Source organism: Theropithecus gelada, chromosome 11 (genome assembly GCF_003255815.1).
Source record: "Theropithecus gelada isolate Dixy chromosome 11, Tgel_1.0, whole genome shotgun sequence".
NCBI classification, from domain to species: Eukaryota; Metazoa; Chordata; class Mammalia; order Primates; family Cercopithecidae; genus Theropithecus; species Theropithecus gelada.
In genome coordinates this window covers 79,320,839-79,347,374 of record NC_037679.1, presented here as the reverse complement: position 1 = coordinate 79,347,374, position 26,536 = coordinate 79,320,839, and the positions used below count along the sequence as shown (strand labels likewise).

Below are 26,536 nucleotides of genomic sequence, written 5' to 3'. Positions count from 1 at the left end.
CTGAAGAGTGGATAGCCTGACACCTTCCTTGGGGTATGAGTAGAAGGAATATTTAGAGCGGAGGGAAAGGCTGGAGCTGGACACTGGGGGACCCTGCTGCGATGGGGCTCTGCCTTCAAGTGGACTCCTGCACAGTGTCTGCCGGCTCTTTGCTCAAGCCAGAGGGGACATTTGCTGACCTTGCAAGGGGACTTTGACCCTTAACCATTTTGCAGCCTTGGGGAAGTCTCAGGTATTTGTACCCATTGGAAACCAAAGTAAAGCTAGGAGTCTGCTGTTGGCTTGCCTCCTATATTTCTGGTTCTTTCTTGAGGAGTTTGTTGGGGGGTTTGGAGGCACTAACCCCTACCCCTCTTGCCTAGTTCTTGCCTGTCCAAATCTCTAGGTGAGGATGAAGAGTTGAGAGAGAGGAGGAAGCCATACCAGAGACCCTGTGGCTGGTGGATGGACTTGCTGGGGTTTTTCTCTGTCCCTCAAATGGACAGATCTTTGGAGGAAACTGAATAATGATGTGCTTTCTCCCTGACATCTACACTCTATGGTTTGCTTGTTTTTTTTAAGATAGAGTCTCTCTCTGTCACCCCGGCTAGAGTGCAGTGGTGCAATTGTAGCTCACTGTAGCCTTGACCTCCAGGGCTCAAGCAGTCCTCCTGCCTCAGCCTCTTGAGTAACTGGGACTACAGGCTCCTATCACCACATCCAGCTAATTTTTAAATTTTTTGTAGAGATGGGGTCTCACTATGTTGCCCAGGCTGATCTCCAACTCCTGTTCTCAAGTGATCCTCTCACCTCAGCCTCCTGAGTAGCTGGGACTATAGGCATGCGCCACCACAGCCAGCTAATTTTTACATTGTTTGTAGAGACAGGCTGTCACTGTATTGCCCAGGCTGGGACATGCTGCACTTTGAATATTGCTTTATTACTTTCCTTTCCTTTTCAAGGTTGCCCTCTTTGCCATGTTTTGCTCGTATTCTACCCAGAAAAGACTTAGGAGACAGGAGAAGGCAGTACTTTGCATCCTACCTACACTGCTCTCCCTGAAGGAAGGCCTTATTCTGGATTTTACAGAGCAAATCAGATCTGATGTTTGTAGCTTCCATTGTGCTATGGAGCTTCCTCCTGCAGAGTGACTTGGGTCTGGAGAGCCTGATATTTGCAGCTGATGTTTGCAGCTTCCAGTGTACCTGCTGGCCCTTATAAACCTCACACCAGTGCTTTGAGGTCAGAGTTATTCAAGAGCTTACTGAGAAAACAGGCCCTGAGAAGCTAAGCGATTTGCCATGTGGCATGGATAGTAGAGAGGGGAGCTGGCGCTTGAACTCAGGTGTGGCTCGACCTCAGAATGAGTGATCTTTTGTCTCTGTGCCCCAGGACTGCATCCTCTCACCAATACTCCACCAACCTAGGGATCTGTGCTCCCAAGAGCCTGTTGACATCGTAAACCAGAATCCAATCCATAAACCAAAAGCCCAGGCTTAGAATCACATTGTGGTGGAGCGGGCGTTTGGTGGAGTCCCTGATTCAAAATGTTTGACAAGGAAGCCTGACCATTTGTCTTCTGTTGGGTGTTTGGAGTCCAAGAGACCTGAGTTCAGAGTCCAGCATTCTCACTTCAGCCAGCCGTGGCAGTGTGGGATGTGACTCTGCCTCTGAACCGCAGTTATGCCATCTGTGCTAGTGGCGTTGTGAGGAGGATGGCAGGTAACAAAGGTGAAGTTCCTGGCCCCAGTGGGCCTTCAAAGATGGCAGCTGCTCCTGCCCCTACCAGGGTTGCACTCATTGCCTGCTCTGGGGAGTCCTGTGGGGTTTCTTAGCTGGCCCTGCCCGTGGTGGAGAAAGAGGGACCCGCCCATTGCTGATTGGGCCCAGAGGAAATGAGGACACTGCCTGCAGCCAAGACAGCAGGTGTGGCGCTGGAGAGGCTGTGGGGATTGGCTGGACACTGGTTCCTTTTCTGCTGTTACCTAGATACCTGCCAACTCCTAGTTCCGGTTTGCTAGAGACAGGAAGCCAGGCCTCTTCCATGGGACCTGGAGGGGCGGGGCAGGCTGTAGGACCTGACCTTCCTTGGAGGTCAGGAGACAAGACCCAGGGTCTTAGGCCTTGGAACAGACATCCCCTCTGTTCTACACACCAGGGGTAGGTGTGGCCAGCCTTGAGGGTAGGAGATCAGGACAGGCAGCTGGGAGAAGGTGTGGCCCCATAAACCAAGGCCCTGGGTGAGGGCCTTGCTTCTCTCTTCCCTCCTCTGAACACAGGTTGGGGGACTGGGAGCAAGGCCACAAGGAAGGATCACACTGGCAGGCCTCACAGCTTGGGCTTCCAGCATTCAGGAAGTTGAACCCTTTAAGTGTGGTGTCATCTGGTAGTCATAGTGGCCTCTTACAGGCCAGGTTTTTGGGGTTTGGGGCTTCTGAGGAGTCAGACAATTGTGCCACTCACTGGCTTTGTTATTTGGAGCAAACACGTCTGACCTCTGCCTCTCCAAGCCAGCTTTATTCATCCCTGTGGGGAGAATCAGAATTCCAACTACAGGGGGTATTAGGGGGATTAACGGAGACCTTGTACATGCCGCTAGAATGCCTAGCAGTGTGCCTGGTACTAATAAGTGGCAATAAACTAATAAGTGACCCAGCAGGTTACCAGGGAGCTGAGAGTGAGCAAGTTGTGAACGGGGCAGGAATGAGGGTGTGGCATCCAGGGCCAGGCTGTCTGAGCTGTGGGGCTGTTGAGGGTCCCAGGAGGGGATGGAGGAGGTGGGGGTCAGCAGGTCCTACCCCTGCCCCTCTATCTATATCCTTCTTTTCTGGAGACTGGGGAGACCTAGTGCCCCCTGTTGGCTGCCAGGTGCCAGGGTAATGGAAGCTTACACTGGAGGGCTGATTTGGCTCCTTTGCTGCTGTTAAAAGCAGAACAGTGGGGGCCTGGAGCCTCTGGGGTCGGGCTGCTTGCCAGACTTCTGCAGAAACAGCCAACGGAGCAGTCTTGCCCCCTGCTCACTGAGCGGGTGGGGACCGCTGCACCAGCCTCACTCCAGCCCCCACCTCCCCGCACACCTTACCCCATAAGCCTGGAGCCTCAGGAGGAACCTGGAGCCTGGGCTTCTGCTTCCACCTGGTCAGGAGGGCAGGGACTATTCTGTGTGCCCCTTCCAGTCGGGGGCTGAGAAAGCCTAAGCTCTTAGAAATCAAGTGAGGGCCTGGCACCGCCAGGGCCCCTCCCTGTGACGTGGGGCCCCTCCCGCCCATTCTCTCCGCGTTGCCCTGCAGATTCAGAGTTCCAGGCAGGCACTTCTCACTCGCGGCTGCGCGGCCCTGTCAGGAGGGAACGCAGCACCAGGTGCCTGACTCCCAGAGGTAGGAGATCCCACGGGGCAGCCCCAGAGCCCGCCTATAGAGTACCTTCAGTCCTGGGTGGCCAGAAGAAGTCAGCTTTGGGAGCCGGCTCTTGGTTAGGCTGGTTCGCTTCCTGTCCCGAGGCTAGTCATTTCTCCCATGGGTGGGGCAGGTGCTAGAAGGCATTAACTCTTGAGGTGCAGGCAGGGAGGGCCCTGCCATGGGAGAGTCCCCAGGATCCCGGTTCTCACCTGCTCCCCTTGCCTTCTCTTTGCAGACGCCCTGCTGGCGGACTTGGAGTCCACCACCTCCCACATCTCCAAACGGCCTGTGTTCTTGTCGGAGGAGACCCCCTACTCATACCCAACTGGAAACCACACATACCAGGAGATCGCCGTGCCACCCCCCGTCCCCCCACCCCCGTCCAGCGAGGCCCTCAATGGCACAATCCTTGACCCTTTAGACCAGTGGCAGCCCAGTGGCTCCCGATTCATCCACCAGCAGGTGAGGCGGGGACAGGGACTGGGAAGGTGGAGGAGGCTGGGGGACAGAGGGAACTTACCTGGCAGGGGCTTAGGAAACCAGGGGATGGAATGGAATTGGGGTAGTCGACCCTTCTCAACCAGACACTGCTCTTTCTACTCACCACGTGAGTGGGGCAGTGACCAAGTGGTTAATCACAGGTCTCCTGGCCTGACTGTGGAAATTCCCTGGTGAGGCTGGCTGTGGGCAGGGGCCTCCTGGGGGTGACTCGAGCTGCTCCCGTCCCCTGTTCCTTTTTCTCCCCTTGGGGTAGCCTCTGAGTGTTCTCCTTCTCACAGCCTCAGTCCTCATCACCTGTGTACGGCTCCAGTGCCAAAACTTCCAGTGCCTCCAACCCTCAGGACAGCGTTGGCTCTCCATGCTCCCGAGTGGGTGAGGAGGAGCACGTCTACAGGTACTGCCCCAGTCTGCCCAGGGCACCTTTCCTCCTGCTTAGAAATCTCAGGAACCTGGCCAGGGTGGGAGGCAGCGGAGGCCCAGGAGCAGGCGTGGCGACTGGGCCGCGTGGGGTTCTTCTGGTTTAAGCTGCAGAAGGCCTCTCGATGGGCCCATCTGCCTCATCAGTGCCATCTCCATGCTGTGGACATTCTGGGCTGTCACAGCATCTCTGTGTAGCTGAGGAACTGAAGCAAGACTTCCTTCCTTCCCTCTTCTTACTAGTCCCTTCCCTACTCTCTGTCCTCTTGTAGGGGAAGACTTCACATCTCCTCTGCCTTATTCTCCTTGGGAATTTGGGAACTGCCAAGCCAGTACAAAGCCAGAGAGCATCTCTCACTGTCTTCTTTCCTTTGCCTCTCAAAGCTTCCCCAACAAGCAGAAATCAGCTGAGCCTTCACCCACCGTAATGAGCACGTCCCTGGGCAGCAACCTTTCTGAACTCGACCGCCTGCTGCTGGAACTGAATGCTGTGCAGCATAACCCACCAGGCTTCCCTGCAGGTAGGACCGGGTCCCTGGGGCAGGGTCTACCAGGGCCCAGGGCCCAGGGCCCACCTGCTGACCTCTACATCCCAGGAGGGCTCAAGGGCTGAGCAGCCTTTTTCTCTCCTCTCTGCAAGATGAGGCCAACTCAAGCCCCCCGCTTCCTGGGGCCCTGAGCCCCCACTATGGTGTCCCAGAGACTAACAGCCCCCTGGGAGGCAAAGCTGGGCCCCTGACGAAAGAGAAGCCTAAGCGGAATGGGGGCCGGGGCCTGGAGGACGTGCGGCCCAGCGTGGAGAGTCTCTTGGATGAACTGGAGAGCTCCGTGCCCAGCCCCGTGTGAGTACCCACTGGGCTCTCCCCAGGTGGGGAAGGGCTGGTTCAGCCTGCCCTGGGTCCAGTGTCTGTCCCCTTAGTCCTGGTATCAGCCATTCCCTCCAGTGTCTGCCGTTTGCCAGGCACTGGGGGGATAGTGGAGAGTCTCATGGACACCATCCCTGCCTTCAGTCAGTCACTACCAGTCAGAAAGGACAGATATTGTGCACGCCGAGGGTGCCTGGAGCTTAGCAGCTCTTAGCATAGGCTTTGGGGCCACACAGTAGGGTTTCACTTCTTGGCTCTGACAATTACTGTCAGCTCTCAAGCCTTAGTTTTCCCATCTGTAAAATGGGACAAGAGCTTATGGGATCACTGGAATAAGACCACCTACCTCAGTAAGGGTGAGAACCAGTAATCCATGTAAAGCGCTTAGTATGGTTTCTGGTGTGCAGTGCGTGGCACGCATGGTGAGTGCCCAACACGCGAGTTCTTACCAGCGCCGTTGTGTTACTGCAGTAGCCTCACCTCCATGTCCGGTGTTGTGGAGGAAACATAGGGCGCTTGGGCTTGTTTCACAGGCCACCTTTCACTTGGGCTAGGGGCTAGAGGAGTCTTCCCGGCACTTCCTGGTGCCATTGAGCTGCCCTTTTTTCTGACCCAATGATGGGTCCCCAGGAGAGACTGGGAGCTGGTGGGCCTCCCTGGGCGTGGGGATGGTGAGACCCCATGTCCGAGCTGAGGGATCAATTTGATCCCTGGGAAGTGTGGGGCTGACTTTGGGCTCCCCACTGATGCCATGCCCACCCTGCAGCCCTGCCATCACTGTGAACCAGGGCGAGATGAGCAGCCCGCAGCGCGTCACCTCCACCCAGCAGCAGACGCGCATCTCAGCCTCCTCTGCCACCAGGGAGCTGGACGAGCTGATGGCTTCACTGTCGGATTTCAAGGTGCCCTGTGAACCCTCCATCTTCCTTGCCCTGCTGCCCCTCCCTCATCCTTCTCCTCCCTTACCTCAGTGTGGGTAGCTAGACCTTGGTACCTCAGTGTTTGGGTGCCTTGCCCCTGAGCCAGGGACCCTGTCATGCCCTGGCCTTGCTGTGATGCCAAGAGATAGGGGAGGGAGGGCCGGGTGAGCCTGCCTGAGGATTGCAGTAGCCGGTGAAGGCAGACAAGCTGGAGAAGTGCTCAGCTGGGACATTCCTTCCTCCCTGGGTGCTCCCAGCCACTCAGGTCAAGGGGATCAGGAGGCTGGGACGCTGGGACAAAGAACCTTGTGTTGATGGCTGCTCTTGGTAGGGGAGGGCATTCTGTGCTGGGCCATGTGGGACTTGGGAGCCTGTGCCTGGGAGGTCATTTGCCCTGGAGCCCCATCTCCCACGCTAGCTGTCCTCAACACATCCTCTTTCTTTCTGCCTCTGCTCCTGAATCCACAAGCCTCCCTCGCTACCCTTCTCCCATCCTTCCCTCTCGCCCTCCAGGGCCTCTGAGTTCCCACGAGCATGTCTGTGGGAAACCGTGGGGCCAGCCTTGCACGAGGTACCTGCCCTTCCCCTCCCTTGCTGGATCTCCCCAGTCCTGTCAGACCTGGGATGTTTAATTTGGAGGATACAGTGTTTCCATGGGGATTGATATTGACAGAACTCACCAGCAGTTGCTGACTTCACACTTCCACGTGGGTCAGCTGGAGACCTTTGGGGCATGACCTAGGGAATATGAGAGGGGAGTGAGCGGTCCCTGCACCCTTGGTCTTGATGGTGCCTCCTAGCCTCCCTCCAGTTGAGGTTTCATGGTGGGAGATGGGAGTGTGGCTGGGGTGGAGGGTTGAACCTGGCCCTGTGACCCTTGCATGCTGTAGTTCTAGCTCCAGGCCAGTGGTTCTGAGCCACCATAGTCAGAAGCAAGTAAGTTGGATTCAGGGCCTGGCCTGCGGGAGCTGTGCCCCGGTGCTTGTAAGACTGCCGTTTTCTCAGACAGCCTGTGTCCTGATGCCAGAAGCAGCAGTGGTTTTAGTCAGATCCCTGGAGCAAGGACTTGGAAGACGTAGAGGACTCGGGGTGGAGGAAAGCTGAGATTGTCCGGAGGGACATGGCTGAGGTGGGCCAGTGTCCGAGGCGGGCTTAGCAGCCCCCCGGGGCTGGCTCTCCCTCCAATTGTGCCTGGGGCTGTCTTCCCTAGCCACCTGGCTCCCCATTTGTCCACCTCACCATGGTCTTTTCTTTCTCATACCCTCCCGGGGTGGCTCCACAGGCATGACTCGGTGGCTGCTTTCTCTTGCTTGGGTTTGATAAGGGCTAAGCATGTGAAACCCAGGGAAGCCTTTTTGGGATCTGGGTCTCCTTCAAGGGTCAGTCCTGTGCGTCAGCTTTGCAGCCACCTTGGTTAGCCCTAAGGCCGAGCCCCACCGCCTGCAGGACGCAGCCATCCTCACTCCCCTCATCTCTCTCTCTTCTCCTCTCTGCCTTTCTCTCTCCTCCTCCAGACCAGCTCCTCCACTGTGACTCTGAGTGCCCCGGGGCTGCTGCCCGGCTCTGCTCCATCCTCATACTGCTCCCTTCCTCCTTCTCCTCCTCCCATACCATCTGTATTCCTGCCACCCACCACTAAACCCTCCCCTCGAGGCCAGGGCCACACTCCGGAGTTCCCTTGTACTGAGCAGAGTGGACGAGACCTTCTACCTCCTGTGGCCCCTAGCTGGCTTGATTTGGCTGGTCTTGGGGTGATGCCTGATATCCTCAACTCAAGGTCTCCCTCTGTGGAGGGTTCTTTGTGGGCAGTGGGCACAGAGAGCCAGGGTCGAGATTGGAGGCACCTCCCGACCCTCACACGTGAGCTCTCTGGGGCTCCCCACGGCCACACTGTACCCTATGCTGGGAGCATAGGTCCCCAAGAGCCTGGGGAGCCCCAGGGGCCACCAGCCAGCCCTTTGTGCCCAGAGGAGGCCTTGGCTGCCACAAGGGAGCAGCCATGGGCTTCAGAGGTATTCAGGCCTGAGAGAATGCCCCCTTCTGGAGCTGCTCGAAGCTTCCAAGAAGTAATAGAGCCAGCTATAGTGGCAGTGGACCGGCAGGCTGTCTTCCCAGATACCTGGACTCTCACGGAGGAATGTGGCCTACAGCAGGAGAGGCCAAGGCCAGAGCCAGGGAGGCTGGGAAGCAGCTCCCCTGCCTCAGTTACCATGGAGCAGCTAGGTGCAAAGATGACTGAGAGGGGAAGTGTGGCCAGGCCAACCCAGGGACCTGAAACCCCAGGGAGCCCAGAGGGCACCACCGAAGCTGCCACCCAGGCCGGGAAGGAACAGCCAGAGCTTCCATGTGCCATGGCCACGAGCACACCCAGCACCACGGAGAGGATTTCCACCTCTGGCCAGGCAGGCGCCAGCTCGCATGGCTGCTGGGCATGACCCTTGGCGGGTCTGAGTGTGGGCTGCTCCTCGCTAACTGCATGCAGCCCCTCCCGCTCTGCGCGTGTCTGCTTGGGCAGAAAATTTGAGACACTGTGGCTGGACCTGACAGTCAGCACTTGGCAGTGGGCTCTGTGGACCCGGCATTTCTCATAGCGTCAACACACCTCTTGCTTTGTTAAGGCTTTTTCCTTTCAGATGAGCTAGCCTTGACATTCTGATGTGGTGAAATGGTTAGAAGCATGGACTTTGGAACCAGATATACCTAGATCCAAACCACATCTCTAACACTTGCTACCTCTGTGACCTTGGGCAACCCCCTCCCTCAGCCTCAGTTTTCTCATCTATAAAGTGGGGAGAATAATAGGCCATTTCCATTAAGATTGTCCAGAGACCTAAATGAGATAATTCCTGGAAAGTATTTAGAACACAGCATGTGGTCCCTCAATAGGCCATGGCTGACAGTAGTTTTATTACTTGCTTTTTACTTAATTAAAACTATGCCAGGCCGGGCGTGGTGGCTCACGCCTGTAATCCCAGCACTTTGGGAAGCCGAGGCAGGTGGATCACCTGAGGTCGGGAGTTCGAGACCAGCCTGACCAACATGGAAAAACCCCATCTCTACTAAAAATACAAAAAAATTAGCTGGGCATGGTGGCGCATGCCTGTAATCCCAGCTACTCGGGAGGCTGAGGCAGGAGAATCGCTTAAACCCGGATGACGGAGGTTGCGGTGAGCCAAGATTGCGCCATTGCACTCCAGCCTGGGCAACAAGAGCAAAACTCGGTCTCAAAAAACAAAAAAAAGAAAAACAAAACAAAAAACTTTATGCCCCACCCTGGCACAGTGGCTTATGCCTGTAATCTCAGAACTTTGGGAGGCTGAGGCAAGAGGATCGCTTGAGCCCAGGAGTTTGAGGCAAGCCTAGGCAACACAGCAAAACCCTGTCTCTACAAAAAAATTAAAAATTAGCTGGGTGTGGTGGCTCATGCCTATAGTCCCAGCTGCGGGGAAGGCTAAAACAGGAGGATCACTCGAGCCCAGGAGTTTGGGGCTGCAGTGAGTTGTGATCGCACCACTGCACTCAGCCTGAGCAACAGAGCAAGACACTGTCTCAAAAAAAAAAAACCAAAAATAAAATAACCCAAATCCCCCAAGTTTTATGCCTCTTTGGAAAACAAAACGAAACAATCAAAACCCCTCAAAACACTACCAACAAGTATAATAGCATAATATAAGTGTAATATTAGCATAATAATATAAATAAGAAAAAAACTAGTTAAAAAAGTTCCTGGCCAGCTGAGCACGGCGGCTCACGCCTGTAATCCCAGCACTTTGGGAGGCCAAGGCAGGCGGATCACAAGGTTAGAAGTTTGAGACCATCCTAACCAACATGGTGAAACCCCGTCTCTACTAAAAAAAGAAAAAAAAAAAAAGAAAGAAAATATTAGCCAGGCGTGGTGGTATGCGCCTTTAATCCCAGCTACTCAGGAGGCTAAGGCAGAAGAATCTCTTGAACCCAGTAGGCGGAGGTTGCAGTGAGCCCAGATCGTGTCACTGCACTGCACCCTGGGCAACACAGTGAGACTCCGTACCCCCCAAAAAAAGTTATTGGAAGGAAAGACTTTTTCTATTATAAATTAAAAAGAAGAATGGCGTGAACCCAAGAGGAGGAGCTTGCAGTGAGCTGAGATCCGGCCACTGCACTCCAGCCTGGGTGACAGAGCAAGACTCCGTCTCAAAAAAAAAAAAAAATTAAAAAGAAAGAAAGAAAGAAAAAGCCGTACGCCTTGTCAAGGGCATGCACTTACATCCTCTGGAATAATTCTTGCGCAAACCCTGTGTGGTAAGCTAAGAAAATCCTGTGGTTCCATTTTAAGGAAGGGGAAGCTGAGGCCCACGGCACTTAAGTGCCTTGCCTAAGGTCAGTGGCCAACTTGGAGGTGAATGCTGGATCAGAGGTCTCGCTGGCAGCCTGTGCTCCTGGAGCCAGTCCAATCTGCTCCCTCCCCGTGCCTCCACCCACCTCTGCTTGGCTCTTTGGTGGTTTTCTTTTGTGCTGCCTCTCCTGAGGCATCTGAGTGTGGCCTGAGCAGCGTGTGCAAGCTCGGAGTAGGACGGTGACAGCCTCCTCTCCCCTCCCCCTAGATCCGATCTGTGATCAGGAGGAGCCGGGAGACGGGCCACGCACACCCCATGTCCCGGGAGCCCTCCCCTCGCCGCCGGCTGGACCCTGCCACCCTGAGCAGGACCCCATCCCAGGAGCAGCTCATCGCGGAGCTGCAGGGGCGGCTAGGCATCCAGCCTGAGGCAGAGGAGCCGGCGGAGGCAGCGGGGCCCTCTGCCCAGGACTGGCTGACCGAGGGCATCGTCATCACCGTGCAGCCACGTGGGAAGCGGGCCGGGGGGCAGCTTGTAGAGAAGGTGGCGAGAAGATGCCCAGGGCTGGGGCTGGGCCAGAGCCAAGTACCTGGGGTCCAGGTTCTTCTGGCCCCAGTGCTGGCCGGAGGGGAGATCTGGGGAGGGTGGGAGTTTCTTGCCTCCTGTGACCTTGGAAGACTGGCCCCACTCTTGGTGCAGAGTGGGAAGGCCCAGGGGAAGCCTGGGGAGGTGCCCCCACCCCTGTGGGCTGAGCTGGCGATTTCTTCCTCATCGCTGTCCCTCCTTTCTTTTCCCCAGGTTGTCTTCCCTCCTGGCTCTCCCATTCCCCTGAGAAGAACCATCTCTGTCCTGGCTTCTCCTTCTGTCCCTTTGCTCCAGCATCGCACAGACGCCGCGGCCAGCAGCTCTTCTCCCCTGCCCAGCCTGCCCACCTCCTCCCCTCTGGGGCCCTCAGCTTACACCTGTGGTTCTTCTGGGGTCCAGAGTGCAGGGGAAGAGCCCCATGATGAGGGGGTGCAGGGCCCCACCCTTTCCACTCCTGCACCCTACACCATGAGGTCCGTGGGCTGCCAGACCGATGAGGACCCGCTCTTCCCCCCGATGCAGGCAGGCCTTAAAGGAGCCCCTCCCTTTCTGTCCCCTGTCCTAATGCCTGAGCCATCCCCCACTCTGCACACACACACATACACACTCAGATACCCTCCATCCCTCCATCCACTAGCCCCAGCACAGTAACCACAGTCCTGCCTTAAACCTTGACCCTGGTATTCCCCTACTTGGAAGGTCTGCCGCCCTCTTGCTTTCCTGTGGGTTCGCCTGTGTCCACTCCTTCCTCGACTGGTCCTTGGTACTGCCCTGGGCTCACATCGAGGAAGGAAGCCACTCCAGAAGGAGACCAGAAACCTGTCTCCTCCCTTCCAGCCCCCAGGCCCAGTGCCCGGTGAGGCCTCCTCACTGTCTGGCCACCTCCCCTTGCCATGTCCTCTGCCTTTGGTTGACTCCCCTCCCTGTCCTCCTTCTTTTCTCCCTGGGCCTCTCTCTCAGGGCTCTTTTTCTCCAGATTTTTTTCCCCAATTTTGGTCCTGCCGGTGGGGGAGAAACCCTCAGATCTCATCCTAGATTCCCTTTTAGTCCAGTGACAAGGTCCCGTATTCGTTCTTCTTTAATTTTTAAAAAAGATTTCTTATCCTCATCTCTTCCCCTATCTAAGATCCAGGGCCTGGAGCAAAGAGCGGATGGGGAGCGGTGCTGGGCGGCTGGCTGGCCTCGGGACAGCGGGCGGAGCAGCCCCGGAGGGCAGGACGAGGGAGGGGTCAGTGCCAAGGCTGGGCTGGGTGTCCTGCGTGTCGTGCTCTCCCTGGGCTTGGCCGTGCCTGCTGGGTGCCCTGAGCCTTTCTGACCCCAGTGGGCCCCTCCGACCATGAGTCCTGCTGATGTCACTCCCACTTTAGGGCTCCTGGCCCCTGGAGGAGGTTGTACTTCTTGTCTCCATCAGCTCATCTGTTCAGGAGGGAGAAAAGTACCCCCATCCCTTTGCTGCCAGACACCGTACCCTGAGCCTCAGGAGTCCTGACCAGCCCCTCCCTGTCTCCACAGTTCATGGCCCAGGGGAAGACAGGGAGCAGCTCCCCCCCTGGGGGGCCCCCGAAGCCCGGGAGCCAGCTAGACAGCATGCTGGGGAGCCTGCAGTCCGACCTCAACAAGCTGGGGGTCGCCACGGTCGCCAAAGGAGTCTGCGGGGCCTGCAAGAAGCCCATCGCCGGGCAGGTGATGAGGGGGAGTGGGCAGGGGTGTGTCCAGTGGACTCCTGCAGGGGTGGGGGTGCTCTGGGGCTGGCCTCGGCCCTGTGGGCTCCTCTGCAGGGGTGGGGGTGCCCCGGGGCTGGCCTCGGCCCTGTGGGCTCCTCTGCAGGGGTGGGGGTGCTCTGGGGCTGGCCTCGGCCCTGGACCACATTCCATCTCCTCCTCAGGTTGTGACCGCCATGGGGAAGACGTGGCACCCCGAGCACTTCGTCTGCACCCACTGCCAGGAGGAGATCGGATCCCGGAACTTCTTCGAGCGGGATGGACAGCCCTACTGTGAAAAGGACTACCACAACCTCTTCTCCCCGCGCTGCTACTACTGCAACGGCCCCATCCTGGATGTGAGTTCCTTATCCACTCATTCCAGCTTCACTGCAGCCCTCTGAGGGTTCAGGGGGTGCCGTGGGAGACTCACAGGGCTAGGGAACAGTGAGGCTGGACTCACACCCACACCTGAACCACAGCCTGTCCCGATGTGCATCACGCAGCCCCACCTCCCTTTACCTCCCATCTCGCTTCCCTTCTCTGGAGACTCCCAGGAGGTCCCAGGACTCAGGAGGCCTGAGGACATCCATGGAGTGGGACGACAGCGGCCTCACGCCCCCGCTCCGGGAACTCAGGAAATGCCTGGTCTCTCTGAGCCTGTGTCTTCACGTATAAAATGGGAGTCACAGTAGAACTTGTGCCCTCTGCTTGGGGTGAGGATTAGAGAGGGTGTGTGTGTGGCTTGTCCCATCCTCAGTAACTCTGAATTCTTAGAGGCGTTCACAGCACAGTTAGGGGAGACCCCCATGTTGGGAGTGTTTCGCTCTGTCTGTGGCTATGAGCTACGGGTGGAAGGCGGCCTTGCTGGGCATCTCAGTTGTGAGATCTGCCCAGTGGGGTGGAGCTCAGTCTTGATCCCACACTTGGCTTTCACAGAAAGTGGTGACAGCCCTTGACCGGACGTGGCACCCTGAACACTTCTTCTGTGCCCAGTGTGGAGCCTTCTTCGGTCCTGAAGGTACGGGCTGGACCAGCGGACTGACTCGCCGCCTCTCAGGAGGGCCGGGAGGTGGGGGTGGGAGACGCTGCTGAGGTTGCAGTCAGAGTGGCTCCACTTCTGGAAGCCGGAATGAACTGTGCCTCCAAAACCCCCGCTCCCCAGGGTTCCACGAGAAGGACGGCAAGGCCTACTGCCGCAAGGACTACTTCGACATGTTCGCACCAAAGTGTGGCGGCTGCGCCCGGGCCATCCTGGAGAACTATATCTCGGCCCTCAACACGCTGTGGCATCCTGAGTGCTTTGTGTGCCGGGTAAGGAGCCCCTGAACGCATCTGGAGGGGCTAGGAGCAGGCAGTGGGGAGAGAGGGGTCTTGCTCATTGTGCTCTCTGCATCCAGCTCGGAGGCCTCCCTTCGGGTTATTAAGGGGGGAGCAGGCAGGGGTCTCCTTCCTCCAGTCCAGGGCCAGGGTTTGTACTGAGGCTGGGACAAACCAGGAGCAAGGTAGACATGTCCCCCAGTCCAGCCCTGTGCAGCAGCCCTGGGCCATTCCTATTTGGGAGGTGAGTATGTGAGAATTAAATGAGATGATGCAAGTATTTAGCAGACTCGACAAAAGTGGGCCGTGGTTTCCAAAACCACTGCATTCTGGGGGCCCCACAGAGGTTATTAGGGATTCAACAAGGGCTCTGTGACCAAATGAGTTTGGGAAACACTGTTCCCTGCAGGACTTCTCAGAGCCTTTTCTTTTCTTTTCTTTTCTTTTCTTTTTTTTGTAGACGGAGTCTCACTCTGTTGCCCAGACTGGAGTGCAGTGGCACGATCTTGGCTCACTGCAACCTCCGCCTTCTGGGTTCCAGTGATTCTCCCACCTCAGCCTCCCAAGTAGCTGGGATTACAGGCATGCACCACCATGCCTGGCTAATTTTTTGTATTTTTCGTAGAGATGGGGTTTCACCATGTTGGCCAGAGTGGTCTTGAACTCCTGACCTCAGGTGATCCGCCCCCCCCAACTTGGCCTCCCAAAGTGCTGGGATTACAGGTGTGAGCCACCATGCCCAGCCCCTCTCAGAGCCTTTTCTACCTATATGTGATGTGAACCTCCAATGAGAATCTAGGATGCAGAGTTTAACCACACACCAGTGTCACACCTGTGTTTCTGGGAACACTGTTGCAGCCACCTGGCTAAGTGCTCAGGAGTCAGACCTGTGTGTGAATCCAGGCTGTGAACTCAGTAGCTGCATGACCCTGGGCAAGTCACTTCACCTGTGTGCTTCAGTTGCTTCCCTTGTTGGAAGAATTAAAGAATCCCAGCACTGCAGGAGGCGAGATGGGAGGATTGCTGGAGGCCGCGTTTGACCAGCATGGGCAATATAGTGAGACCCCCATTTCTACAAAAAAATTTTTTTTAATAAAAATTAAAGGCCGGGCGCGGTGGCTCAAGCCTGTAATCCCAGCACTTTGGGAGGCCGAGACGGGCGGATCACGAGGTCAGGAGATCAAGACCATCCTGGCTAACAGGGTGAAACCCCGTCTCTACTAAAAATACAAAAAACTAGCTGGGCGAGGTGGCGGGCGCCTGTAGTCCCAGCTACTCGGGAGGCTGAGGCAGGAGAATGGCGTAAACCCAGGAGGCGGAGCTTGCAGTGAGCTGAGATGTGGCCACTGCGCTCCAGCCTGGGCGACAGAGCGAGACTCCTCAAAAAAAAAAAAAAAAAAAAAATTAAAAATAAGTGTTTAGGACAGCATGGCACATAGTAAATGCCTAGCAAGTAGGAGTCACTCCGAGTGTGCCAACCATGCCCATCTGGGCCCCATCGTACTGGGTGCTGCTCTAGCCCGAGGGACAGCCCTCTGAGCCCCTCTCTCCACCTGGCAGGAATGCTTCACGCCATTCGTCAACGGCAGCTTCTTCGAGCACGACGGGCAGCCCTACTGTGAGGTGCACTACCACGAGCGGCGTGGCTCGCTGTGCTCCGGCTGCCAGAAGCCCATCACTGGCCGCTGCATCACCGCCATGGCCAAGAAGTTCCACCCCGAGCACTTCGTCTGTGCCTTCTGCCTCAAGCAGCTCAACAAGGGCACCTTCAAGGAGCAGAACGACAAGCCTTACTGTCAGAACTGCTTCCTCAAGCTCTTCTGCTAGGCGCCCTGCCCCTGTCTCTGCCCCCCTTCCCCAGCCAGCATCCCCAACTGCTACTGTGACCCAGAGACTTCGCCCGGGGGTGAAGGGGTAAACTGGAACCCTCGTTCTCGGCTGGTGCAGGAGGGACAGGGCTGTGAGGGGTCCCCCTGATTGTCTTCCCCCCTGCCGGAGCCTCTGGGCCCCCTCCTCCCTCCTGCAGCTCTCCCCAGTCTGCCCACTCCATCCTTTCCAGGGGTAGAGGCTGGGGGCCCCACCCCAGCCCGCGTACGTCCCCTTGAACTGGCCTGGCCAGCACCCCACACTGGAGCCATCTCTTCCTCATATGTCCACAGTGCAGCCGGAGGGCAGGGAAGGGCAGGCAGGGTCTGTTGGGGTCTCTTTTTACCCTTATTTCCCCCTGACCTAATTGTCTTCGTTCTGTGATTATTGGGGGACACCCGGCTCCCTCCAGACAATGCCAGCATAAATCCATCCATCCAAAGGCAGAGAACCCAAGGGGCCATGGAAGGTTCTCTGTGCTCCTCCTACCCTTCCAGTGCCCTAGGCCTGGTGACTGCCCCTGCCTTTACCCGCCCTCCCCTTTTATACCTGCTCTGGTTCTACTGAGAAAAGCCTCTCCAGCAATAATGTTTTCTAGTCACTTCCTCCGTCTCCGGGACGGCGTGCCTGGACACTGTACTGACTTTGATAGATTTCTACACTGAGGTTTGAATTCATATCGCCTGAGTTGCTTTTACTTCTCTATACAAAATGATTTTGAAGAGATTTTAAAGACGTTCCCTTTTGTATTCTCTTCTTTGTCCACCGCCACTGGGCCTGTCGCTGATGGTGGCCCTGGTGTGGAGTTTGCTTTGTACTGAGGGTCGGGGTGGGGAAGCAATTTGTATTTTATTTTTTCTTAGCACAAGCAGGTGAACTGGGAGCAGCTCTGTGACTCCCCCTCTTTCACTTCATAGCTCACCAGGACTGTTTTATAAACTGCTGTATTTGGAAACCCCTTCTTTACTTCCCAGGCCAGCAAGCTCTTCACTGAAACTGGTTGAAGGGTGTCGTACCCTTTTGGGCCTAGAATTCTGAACCTCATCTGTTCTGTTTCTGCGGGAGGAGAAGGGGAAAGTATGTTTTGGGGGGCTGCTTCCTGTCTGAGTAAGCCCTCAGGAGCCTCTGCTCCCCTGTGAACCCACTGAACCTTCTGAGCCCCCACCGCTTCTGTGGGGCTCTCTCTTCTGCCTTCTCAGGAAAGCTGGTGTCTGATTTTGGCCATCAGGACTCTGACGTCTCTTTGGTCTTGTTGATTTCCTCTGGGCATATCCCTTCGTCTGCTCCTCCCCTTTCACAGGTGGGATCGGCACTCAGGGGGTCTGGAAAGAAGGTCATAAGGGAGCATGATAGGATTTGGGGCAGAGGGACAGGCTCCTTTGGGGAAAGCCCCAGAGCTCTTTACCGAGGATGAAAGAGGAGCCAGGCCTTGGGCTCCTGATCAAGAGAAAGGGGCCCCACTGGGATCTAATGGTGAGAGTCCAAACCACTCCACTGGCCTCCTGGCAGAAGCCGAGTGTGCTGGGGTCTCCGAAGAGGGTCCCTCCTTTGTTTGTGGGGGAAGGTCAGCCTGGCCCCTCCAAAGGTCTGATGTCTCCACTTCCACCCACAGGCCTTACCGCTCTGTTTACAGTGACTCCCCCAGACTCTCCCCAAGAGGGACTGGGGTTTCTGGGGTCTACTCTCTGAGTCAATGGTTATTTGAAAATTTGATTTTGATTTTATTTTTTCTCTGTAAACTTCTAACCTGGCTTTTCCCATTTCAATTCCTGTGATTTATGCCAATAAAGTTTGCCCATGATTTTCACCTGTGCTAGTGCCATTTCTTGGTGGTCTGAGATAACCTCGTGGTCCCAGCAGAGAGCAAACCCACCCCAGATGCAGCTGGGTCACCAGATGGAGGGTAAATTCTGGATGTTTCCTTTCTTGAGGTCAAAATCCCTGGGGCTGGGGTCCGTGGTCCTTGCCTGTGGTCACAGGTCCTCCCTGTGGGCTTTGCTCTTGCCTGGGCAGTTGGTGAGGACAGGCTGGGAACAGCGGGACGGAGCCCTCGTGGGGCAGAGCCTGCCCAGGGTGTGATCACCTGCGTTTACCAAGGGCATCCTCACTCACAGGGGCCTGTGGGTGGCTTTCCACTCATTCAGAGGTGGGGAAAGAGGCTCCAAGGCAAGAACCTACATGTACAAGGCAGTCTGAGTGAGGGCAGAACCATGATGCGGACCCAGGGCTTGCCTCTGCCTGTATTCCTGCACTGAACCAGACATGGCCATGCCTGAGCCCACACAACTTGGGTTAGTCCCTTCCCTGCCAAAGGCAGCTACTTAGAGTTGAGGATGGGTCTCTACTGCCTCCTCGTGGTCGTGTCCGGATTTGCATGCCTCCTCTTTGCTCCCGGTCAGATCCAGAGCTCCAGTCCTAGACCCTAGAGCAGGGGTGTCCAACCTTTTTTTTTTTTTTTTGAGATAGAGTCTCACTCTGCCCAGGCTGGAGTACAGTGGCATGATCTCGGTTCACTGCAACCTCCACTTCCCAGGTTCAAGCGATTCTCCTGCCTCAGCCTCCTGAGTAGCTGGGATTACAGGTACCCGCCACCACACCCTGCTAATTTTTGTATTTTTAGTAAAGCCAGGGTTTCACCATGTTGGCCAGGCTGGTTTTGAACTCCTGATCTCAAGTGATCTGCCTCGGCCTCCCAAAATGCTAGGATTACAGGCTTGAGCCACCACTCCTGGCATTTTTTTTTTGAGATGGAGTCTCACTCTGTCATCCAAGCTAGAGTGTAGTGGCACGATCTCGGTTCACTGCAGCCTCTGCCTCCTGGGTTCAAGTAATTATCATGCCTCAGCCTCCCAAGTAGCTAGGATTACAGGTGTCCATCACTACACCCAGGTAATTTTTGTATTTTTAGTAGAGATGAAATTTCTTTTTTTTTTTGTTTTTTGTTTTTTTTTGAGACGGAGTCTTGCTCTGTCGCCCAGGCTGGAGTGCAGTGGCCGGATCTCGGCTCATTGCAAGCTCCGCCTCCCAGGTTCACGCCATTCTCCTGCCTCAGCCTCCCGAGTAGCTGGGACTACAGGCGCCGCCACCTCGCCCGGCTAATTTTTTGTATGTTTAGGAGAGACGGGGTTTCACCGTGTTAGCCAGGATGGTCTCGATCTCCTGACCTCGTGATCCTCCCACCTCGGCCTCCCAAAGTGCTGGGATTACAGGCGTGAGCCACCACGCCCGGCCCGAGATGAAATTTCACCATGTTGGCCAGGCTGGTCTCGAACTCCTGGCCTCAAGTGATCTGCCTGCCTCGACCTCCCAAAGTGCTAGGATTACAGGCGTGGGCTACTGCGCCTGTCTGAGTGTCCAATTTTTTGGCTTCCTGGGGCCATGTTGGAAAAAGAAGAATTGTCTTGGGCCACACATAAAATACACTGATGATAGCTGATGAACTTTAAAAAAAATAAAATCACAAATCTCATAATGTTTTAAGAAAGTTTACAAATTTGCATTAGGCCAAATTCAAAGCTGTCCTGGGCCGCATGTGGCCCACAGGCCACGGATTGGACAAGCTTGCCCTAGAGCTTCCAGGCCACGGATTGGACAAGCCTGCCCTAGAGCTTCCAGGCCACGGATTGGACAAGCTTGCCCTAGAGCTTCCTGGGCAGCTTCGTTTCACCCTGAGCTGTGTCTTCACCGCTTCTCCGTTGTTCGGAACGGTTCTCCAAAAGTAGCATGTTGAATTCTAGTCTAAACCCTTCCCATGCTACAGTGAGCTCAGAAGTGAAAATTACCTTCAACGCTCACCCAAAGAGAATGACGGGGCCAGGCTCTGTGGCTCATGCCTATAATCCTAGCATTTTGGGAGGCCAAGGTGGGAGGATCACTTGAGCCCAGGAGTTCAAGAGAATAACTTGGTTTATTCTTCCAGCCCATATTGGATTTATTTTATTTCTACAAAAGGGTATGGTATATTTCTTTTCTTTTCTTTTTTTTTTTTTTTTTTTTTTTTTTTGAGACGCAGTCTCACTCTGTCACCCAGGTTGGAGTGCAATGGCACGATCTTGGCTCACTGCAACCTCCGTCCCCCAGGTTCAAGCGATTCTCCTGCCTCAGACTCCTGAGTAGCTGGGATTACAGGCACCCGCCACCACGCTAGGCTAATTTTTGTACTTTATTAGTAGAGACGGAGTTTATCCATGTTGGCCAGGCTGGTCTCAAACTCCTGACCTCAAGTAATCCACCCACCTCGACCTCCCAAAGTGCTGGGATTACAGGTGTGAGCCACCATGCCCGGCTGGGTATGGTATATTTCATTGTAATTTGCTTTTCACTTTGCTTTGTGGATATTTTCCCATGCCAATAAATATAGATCTGCACCATTTTCTAATGGCTTCATGGTATTCCATTATATTGATGTGCTACAATTAGAGATGATATTTATATCATCAGAGCCAGGAGGTCCTTGGAAATGTACCTTGTGCATATGTATATACTTGGAAAAGTGCATTCAGAGGGAGGCAGACTTAGGCTTTGGAAGGGACTGTATAGCGCAGTGAGGCCCAGGGGCTTTGAACTTCCTGCTAGATTTCAGTTCTGAAGCCATCACTTACTGGCTGAGAGAGCTGGGCAAATTATTTAACCTTCCTGTGAGTATTCTCATCGATAAAATGGGAGTACTGACAGTACTGTATCTCCTCAGAGGATTGTTGCAAAGATTAGCTTCAGAAATGTGCACAAAGTACTTAGGACAAAAGGAAGTGTGCACTAATACATTGCCATTAAAAAGATATCTCGGGTGTCCGCGAGTTGCCGAATGGAGCTGAGCATCTTGATGAAACCGGGGATCTCAGGGTGAAGACTGAAGCCCTAGGCTATGGTGGAAGTTGGGCACCTGAATTACATGTGGAAATATGCCAACTGAACATTGGACCACCACGGCCTGCCCTCGACTCAGCACCTAGTGCCAACAGAACACCTTTCAGGATCCACAGCAATGCAGACAACAGAACCCACACAGGCTTCCGTTCTCAAGAGGCCATCAAAACATAACTGCTGGCCGGGCATGGTGGCTCATGCCTGTAACCCCAGCACTTTGGGAGGCCGAGGCAGACAGATCGCTTGAGGCCAGGAGTTCAAGACTAGCCTGGCGAACATGGTGAAACCCCGTCTCTACTAAAAATACAAAAAACTAGCTGGGTGTGGTGGTGGGTGCCTGTAATCCCAGCTACTCTGGAGACTGAGGCAGAAGAATTACTTGAACCCAGGAGGTGAAGGTTGCAGTGAGCTGAGATTTCGCCATTGCACTCCAGCCTGGGTGACAGAGCGAGGCTCTGTCTCAAAAAAATAAAAAATAAAATAAATGAAATGAAATGAAATAAATAACTGCTGACGAGACAATTTACATTTCCTTCCCCTCACTACACTCCCTGATTGTTCTGGATCAGTGTGACTGACACCTTTGGATCTTACATGCTACTTGGGAAAGTTCTATGGAGAAGGCAAAGATTTTGAAGGCGCAGGAGACTATCATAGATACTCACAATGATCATAGATAGTAGTATCATAGTACCATAGATACTCAAAGTGATCATAGATAGTAGTAGTATCATAGTACCATAGATACTCACAATGGCATCTACCTAAAGCATTCGAAAGCTTTGCATCAACCAAAGGAAAAGCACCAGTGAGAGTCAAGATACAGTTCCAGACAGGTGCTACTTCTTATTGTAAAGGTGTCCAGGTCTTGTGCTTATGATGTGTTCAGATCAGTGACGGAAACGATGAAGACAGAGAGACTGGAAGGAAGAACACGACAGTTTAGTAGTACTAAGTATGGTCAGTTAGATCGGGGTCCCTAACCCTCAGGCCAAGGACCGGTACTGGTCTGTGACCTGTTAGGAACTGGGCTGCACACCACGAGGCGAGCAGCAGGTGAGCGAGTGAGCTCCTCATCCTGTCAGATCAGCAGCAGCATTAGATTCCCACAGGAGTTCGAACCGTATTGCAAACTGCACACGAGGGATCTAGGTTGTGCACTCCTTACGAGAATCTAATGCCTGATGATCTGAGGTAGAAGTTTCATCCCCAAATCACTTTCCCCCCGACCCCTGGTGTCTGTGGAAAAATCGTCTTCCACAGAACTGGTCCCTGGTGCCAAAAAGGTTGGGGACTGCTGAGTTAGATCATAATACTTAATCCTGATAATAACTCTGTGAGGCAAGGTTTGTTCAGCCCAATAAACTGCAGAAATATGGGTCAAATCTAGGTTCAAAGTTGATGCTCATTCTATGATACATACTGCCTCTGATAACAGGTATCCTAATAAGTACCTTCCTGGAGAGTTTTTTTTTTTTTTTTTTTTTTTTTTTTTTTTGAGACTGAGTCTGGCTCTGTCGCCCAGGCTGGAGTGCGGTGGCCGGATCTCAGCTCACTGCAAGCTCCGCCTCCCGGGTTCACGCCATTCTCCTGCCTCAGCCTCCCGAGTAGCTGGGACCACAGGCGCCCGCCACTTCGCCCGGCTAGTTTTTTGTATTTTTTAGTAGAGACGGGGTTTCACCGTGTTAGCCAGGATGGTCTCGATCTCCTGACCTCGTGATCCGCCCGTCTCGGCCTCCCAAAGTGCTGGGATTACAGGCTTGAGCCACCGCGCCCGGCCTCCTGGAGAGTTTTGTTGCTATACGACTTTCTGTAGTTACTTTCTTTTCTTTTGTCTTTCTTTCTTTCTTTCTTTTTTATAGTTACAGAGTCTCGTTCTAAATAGTCGATATTTTAAGCTTTGGGGATCATACAGTCTCTGTTGCAACCACTCACTTGTGACAGCCATAGACAATGTGTAAATGAATAGGTGAGCAAGGCTATGTTCCAGTACAACTTTATGTACTTATGTACTTATTTATTTATTTATTGAGATAGAGTCTCGCTCTGTCCCGCAGGCTGGAGTGCAGTGGCGCGATCTCGGCTTACTGCAAGCTCAGCCTCCCAGGTTCACGCCATTCTCCTGCCTCAGCCTCCTGAGTAGCTGGGACTACAGGCGCCCGCCACCACACCCAGCTAATTTTTAGCATTTTTAGTGGAGACGGGTTTCGCTGTGTTAGCCGGGATGGTCTTGATCTCCTGACCTCGTGATCCACCCACCTTGGCCTCCCAAAGTGCTGGGATTACAGGCATGAGCCACTGCACCTGGCCTATTTATTTATTTATTATTATTATTTTTGAGATGGAGTCTCACTCTGCCACCCAGGCTGGAGTACAGAGGCACAATCTTGGCTCACTGCAACCTCCACCCCTGGGTTCAAGCGATTCTCCAGCCTCAGCCTCCCGAGTAGCTGGGATTACAGGTGCCTGCCACCGCACCCGGCTAAGTTTTGTATTTTTAGTAGAGACAGGGGTTCACCATCTTGGCCAGGCTGATCTTGAACTCCTGACCTCGTGATCCACCCGCCTCAGCCTCCCAAAGTGCTGGGATTAAAGCCGTGAGCCACTGCGCCCAGCCACAAATTTATTTACGGAAACAGACAGTAGCCATATTTGGCCCATGAGCTATATAGTTCGGCCAATCCTTGTGATATACCAAAGATAGTCATTTTTTTTTTTTTTTTTTTTTTTTGAGACAGTCTCGCTCTGTCACCCAGGCTGGAGTGCAGTGGCCGGATCTCAGCTCACTTCAAGCCCCGCCTCCCGGGTTCACGCCATTCTCCTGCCTCAGCCTCCCGAGTGGCTGGAACTACAGGCGCTCGCCACCTCGCCCAGCTAGTTTTTTGTATTTTTTTTTTAGTAGAGACGGGGTTTCACCGTGTTCGCCAGGATGGTCTCGATCTCCTGACCTCGTGATCCGCCCGTCTTGGCCTCCCAAAGTGCTGGGATTACAGGCTTGAGCCACCGCGCCTGGCAAGATAGTCATTTTTGACATATTTTAGTCTACATAGTTTCAGAGAGCTTTGACTCCTGTAGTTCTTGCAACTCCCTAGTTCTGTATCCTGCAGTGATTCCCCAGTGTCCCTCACCGTAGAAGCCTCCATGTTTTATTATAACAGAGCCTTGGAAACAAGGGTGTGAGCCAAGAACTCGAGCTTGTGCCCATCATGGTGAAATTTGCATCATTAGAAGAATATTTACAGCTGGGCGCGGTGGCTCATGCCTATAATCCCAGCACTTTGGGAGGCTGAGGCGGGCAGATCATCTGAAGTCAGGAGTTGGAGATCAGCCTGACCAACATGGAGAAACCCCGTCTCTACTGAAAATACAAAAAATTAGCTGGGTGTGGTGGCGCATGCCTGTAATCCCAGCTACTCGGGAGGCTGAAGCAGGAGAATCGCTTGAACTTGGTAGGTGGAGGTTGCAGTGAGCCGAGATCACACCATTGCACTCCAGCCTGGGCAACAAGAGTGAAACTCCATCTCAAAAAAAAAAAATTTTACAAAGGACTTTAGAGAAATCAGTCAGTACCCTACTGCCTGCAACAGAGCTAGCCCTGTGGTAGGAAATCTCATACAGTGGGGGGGCTCTAATTTCAGAGGATAAGAACCTGGCCTCCCATGGAGGTCTCAGTTGGAGCTATTGATTATATGGTGGAACAAGATGAGACTGACAGCACTTGAGCTACCCGTATCTAAATTCTGTTCAGGGAATTTTATGCCAGTCAGCTGCACCAATATACCCTGCCATGCTAGCAAGTGTCTTGGTTTTAAACCTGCTACCGTCCCCACCCCCCACCCGCAACTCTATCAAATTATTCATGTTGGCCTGATTTTCTTACTCTTCCATCTTTTCTGGCATTTTTTGGTGTGTGTTTGTGTGTATGTGTGTGTGTGGCTGCTTTAGAGACATTCTGCCACCTTTCTGGACTTAGCTACTTAGCTAGATCAGGGAGAGTAGGCAGGTTGTGATTGGAATCTTTTTTTTTTGTTGTTGAGATGGAGTCTCGCTCTGTCACCCAGGCTGGAGTGCAGGGGCACAATCTCAGCTCACTGCAAGTTCCACCTCCCAGTTTCACACCATTCTCCTGTGTCAGCCTCCCAAGTAGCTGGGACTACAGGTGCCTGCCACCACACCTGGCTAATTTTTTGTATTTTTAGTAGAGATGGGGTTTCACTCTGTTAGCCAGGATCGTCTTGATCTCCTGACCTCGTGATCCTCCCACCTCAGCCTCCCAAATTGCTGGGATTACAGGCAAGAGCCACAGTGCCCAGCGTGATTGGAATCTTAATAACCTGTCAAAACAGAGCATTTAAATCCTATTCATGTTATTTTCTATTCTTCCCATGGAGCACAGACAGCCAAAAAGACAAATAAGAGAGGCCCCAGGCCAGGCACAGTGGCTCATGCTTGTAATTCCAGCATTTTGGGAGGCTGAGGCAGGCGGATCACCTGAGGTCGGGAGTTTGAGACCAGCACGACCAAAATGGAAAAACCCCATCTCCACTAAAAATACAAAATTAGCCGGGCAAGGTGGCACATGCCTGTAATCCCAGCTACTCGGGAGGCTGTGGCAGGAGAATCACTTGAACCCAGGAGGTGGAGGTTGCGATGAGCCAAGATCGCACCATTGCACTCTATCCTGGGCAACAAGAGTGAAATTCCATCTCAAAAAAAAAAAAAAAGAAAAGAAAAGAAAAGAAAAGAAATACAATACAGTAATGTGAAATCGGGCTACTTCTGACTTTTTTCTTTTTTTTTTTTTTGAGAGGGAATCTTGCTCTGTCACCCAGGCTGGAGTACATGGCGCGATCTCAGCTCACTGCAACCTCCGCCTCCTGGGTTCACACAATTCTGTCTTAGCCTCCCGAGTAGCTGGAATTACAGGCACATGCCACCATGCCTGGCTAATTTTTTGTATTTTTTAGTAGAGACGGGGTTTCACCATGTTAGCTAGGATGGTCTGGATCTCCTGACCTCGTGATCTGTCGGCCTCGGCCTCCCAAATTGCTGGGATTACAGGCATGAGCCCCTGCACCCTGCCTACTTCTGACAGTTTTATGGTGTGTGATATAGGATATAACATGATGTATGAAGCTCTTTGTGATAATTTTTAATTTTGAAATAGCTGATTCTTTGGGGATCATTTAATACATAATTCCACGGGTTCTAGTGAAAAAAAAAAAAGAGATCTCAGGGTCGGGCAAGGTGCCTCATTCCTGAAATCCCAGCAATTTAGGAGGCCAGGGTGGGAGGATTGCTTGAGCCTAGGAGTTTGACATCAGCTTGGGCAACATGGCAAAACCCCGTCTATATAAAAAGTACAAAAAATTAGCCTGGTATGGTGGTGTGCACCTGTAGTCCTAGCTACTTGGGAGGCTGAGGTGGGAGGATCGCTTCAGCCTGGGAGGTCAAGGCTGCAATGAACTGAGATTGCTCCACTGCACTCTAGCCTGGGCAACGGAGTGGGACTCCTTCTCAAAAAAAGATTTGATGGAGGTGGAAAAAAAAAAAAGATTTGATGGAGGTGAATTACTCTATGGATGTTTGTTGGCTAGTTTTCTAGGAAGAGGGAATGGCCAATGCAAAAGCCCCCAGGTTAAGCCTGCTCTGGAAAAGCAGCAGAGCATCATCGGGTGGAAAGCAAATAAGTCAGGAGGAAAACATCTGAGATGATCAGAGTGGGCGTGAGGGGCAGATAGGTAGGGCCTTGTAGGTAGTTTAGATTTTAGGTTTTTACTCTGGAGGAAATGGAAAGTTTTG

The 26,536-nt window shown here is 53.7% G+C and overlaps 1 protein-coding gene across 4 annotated transcripts in view; it reads left to right on the top strand.

Moving 5' to 3' along the window:
• The window catches only part of PXN (paxillin), a 60,914-nt gene extending 43,239 nt beyond the window's left edge, over positions 1-17,675 (top strand). For 2 of the 4 annotated variants that reach the window (XM_025400920.1, XM_025400921.1), the window contains exons 2-11: positions 3,613-3,839; positions 4,157-4,272; positions 4,680-4,816; positions 4,936-5,137; positions 5,928-6,063; positions 12,495-12,665; positions 12,868-13,041; positions 13,622-13,703; positions 13,848-13,996; positions 15,563-17,675. In XM_025400920.1, the coding sequence (XP_025256705.1) occupies positions 3,613-3,839; positions 4,157-4,272; positions 4,680-4,816; positions 4,936-5,137; positions 5,928-6,063; positions 12,495-12,665; positions 12,868-13,041; positions 13,622-13,703; positions 13,848-13,996; positions 15,563-15,829 (1,661 nt within the window). In that variant the 3' untranslated portion in view covers positions 15,830-17,675. Of the gene's footprint in view, positions 1-3,269; positions 3,357-3,612; positions 3,840-4,156; positions 4,273-4,679; positions 4,817-4,935; positions 5,138-5,927; positions 6,064-12,108; positions 12,211-12,494; positions 12,666-12,867; positions 13,042-13,621; positions 13,704-13,847; positions 13,997-15,562 lie in introns of all 4 variants that reach the window. The other 2 variants (XM_025400918.1, XM_025400919.1) reach the window with 2 other exon arrangements.
• The last annotated feature ends 8,861 nt before the right edge of the window (positions 17,676-26,536 follow it).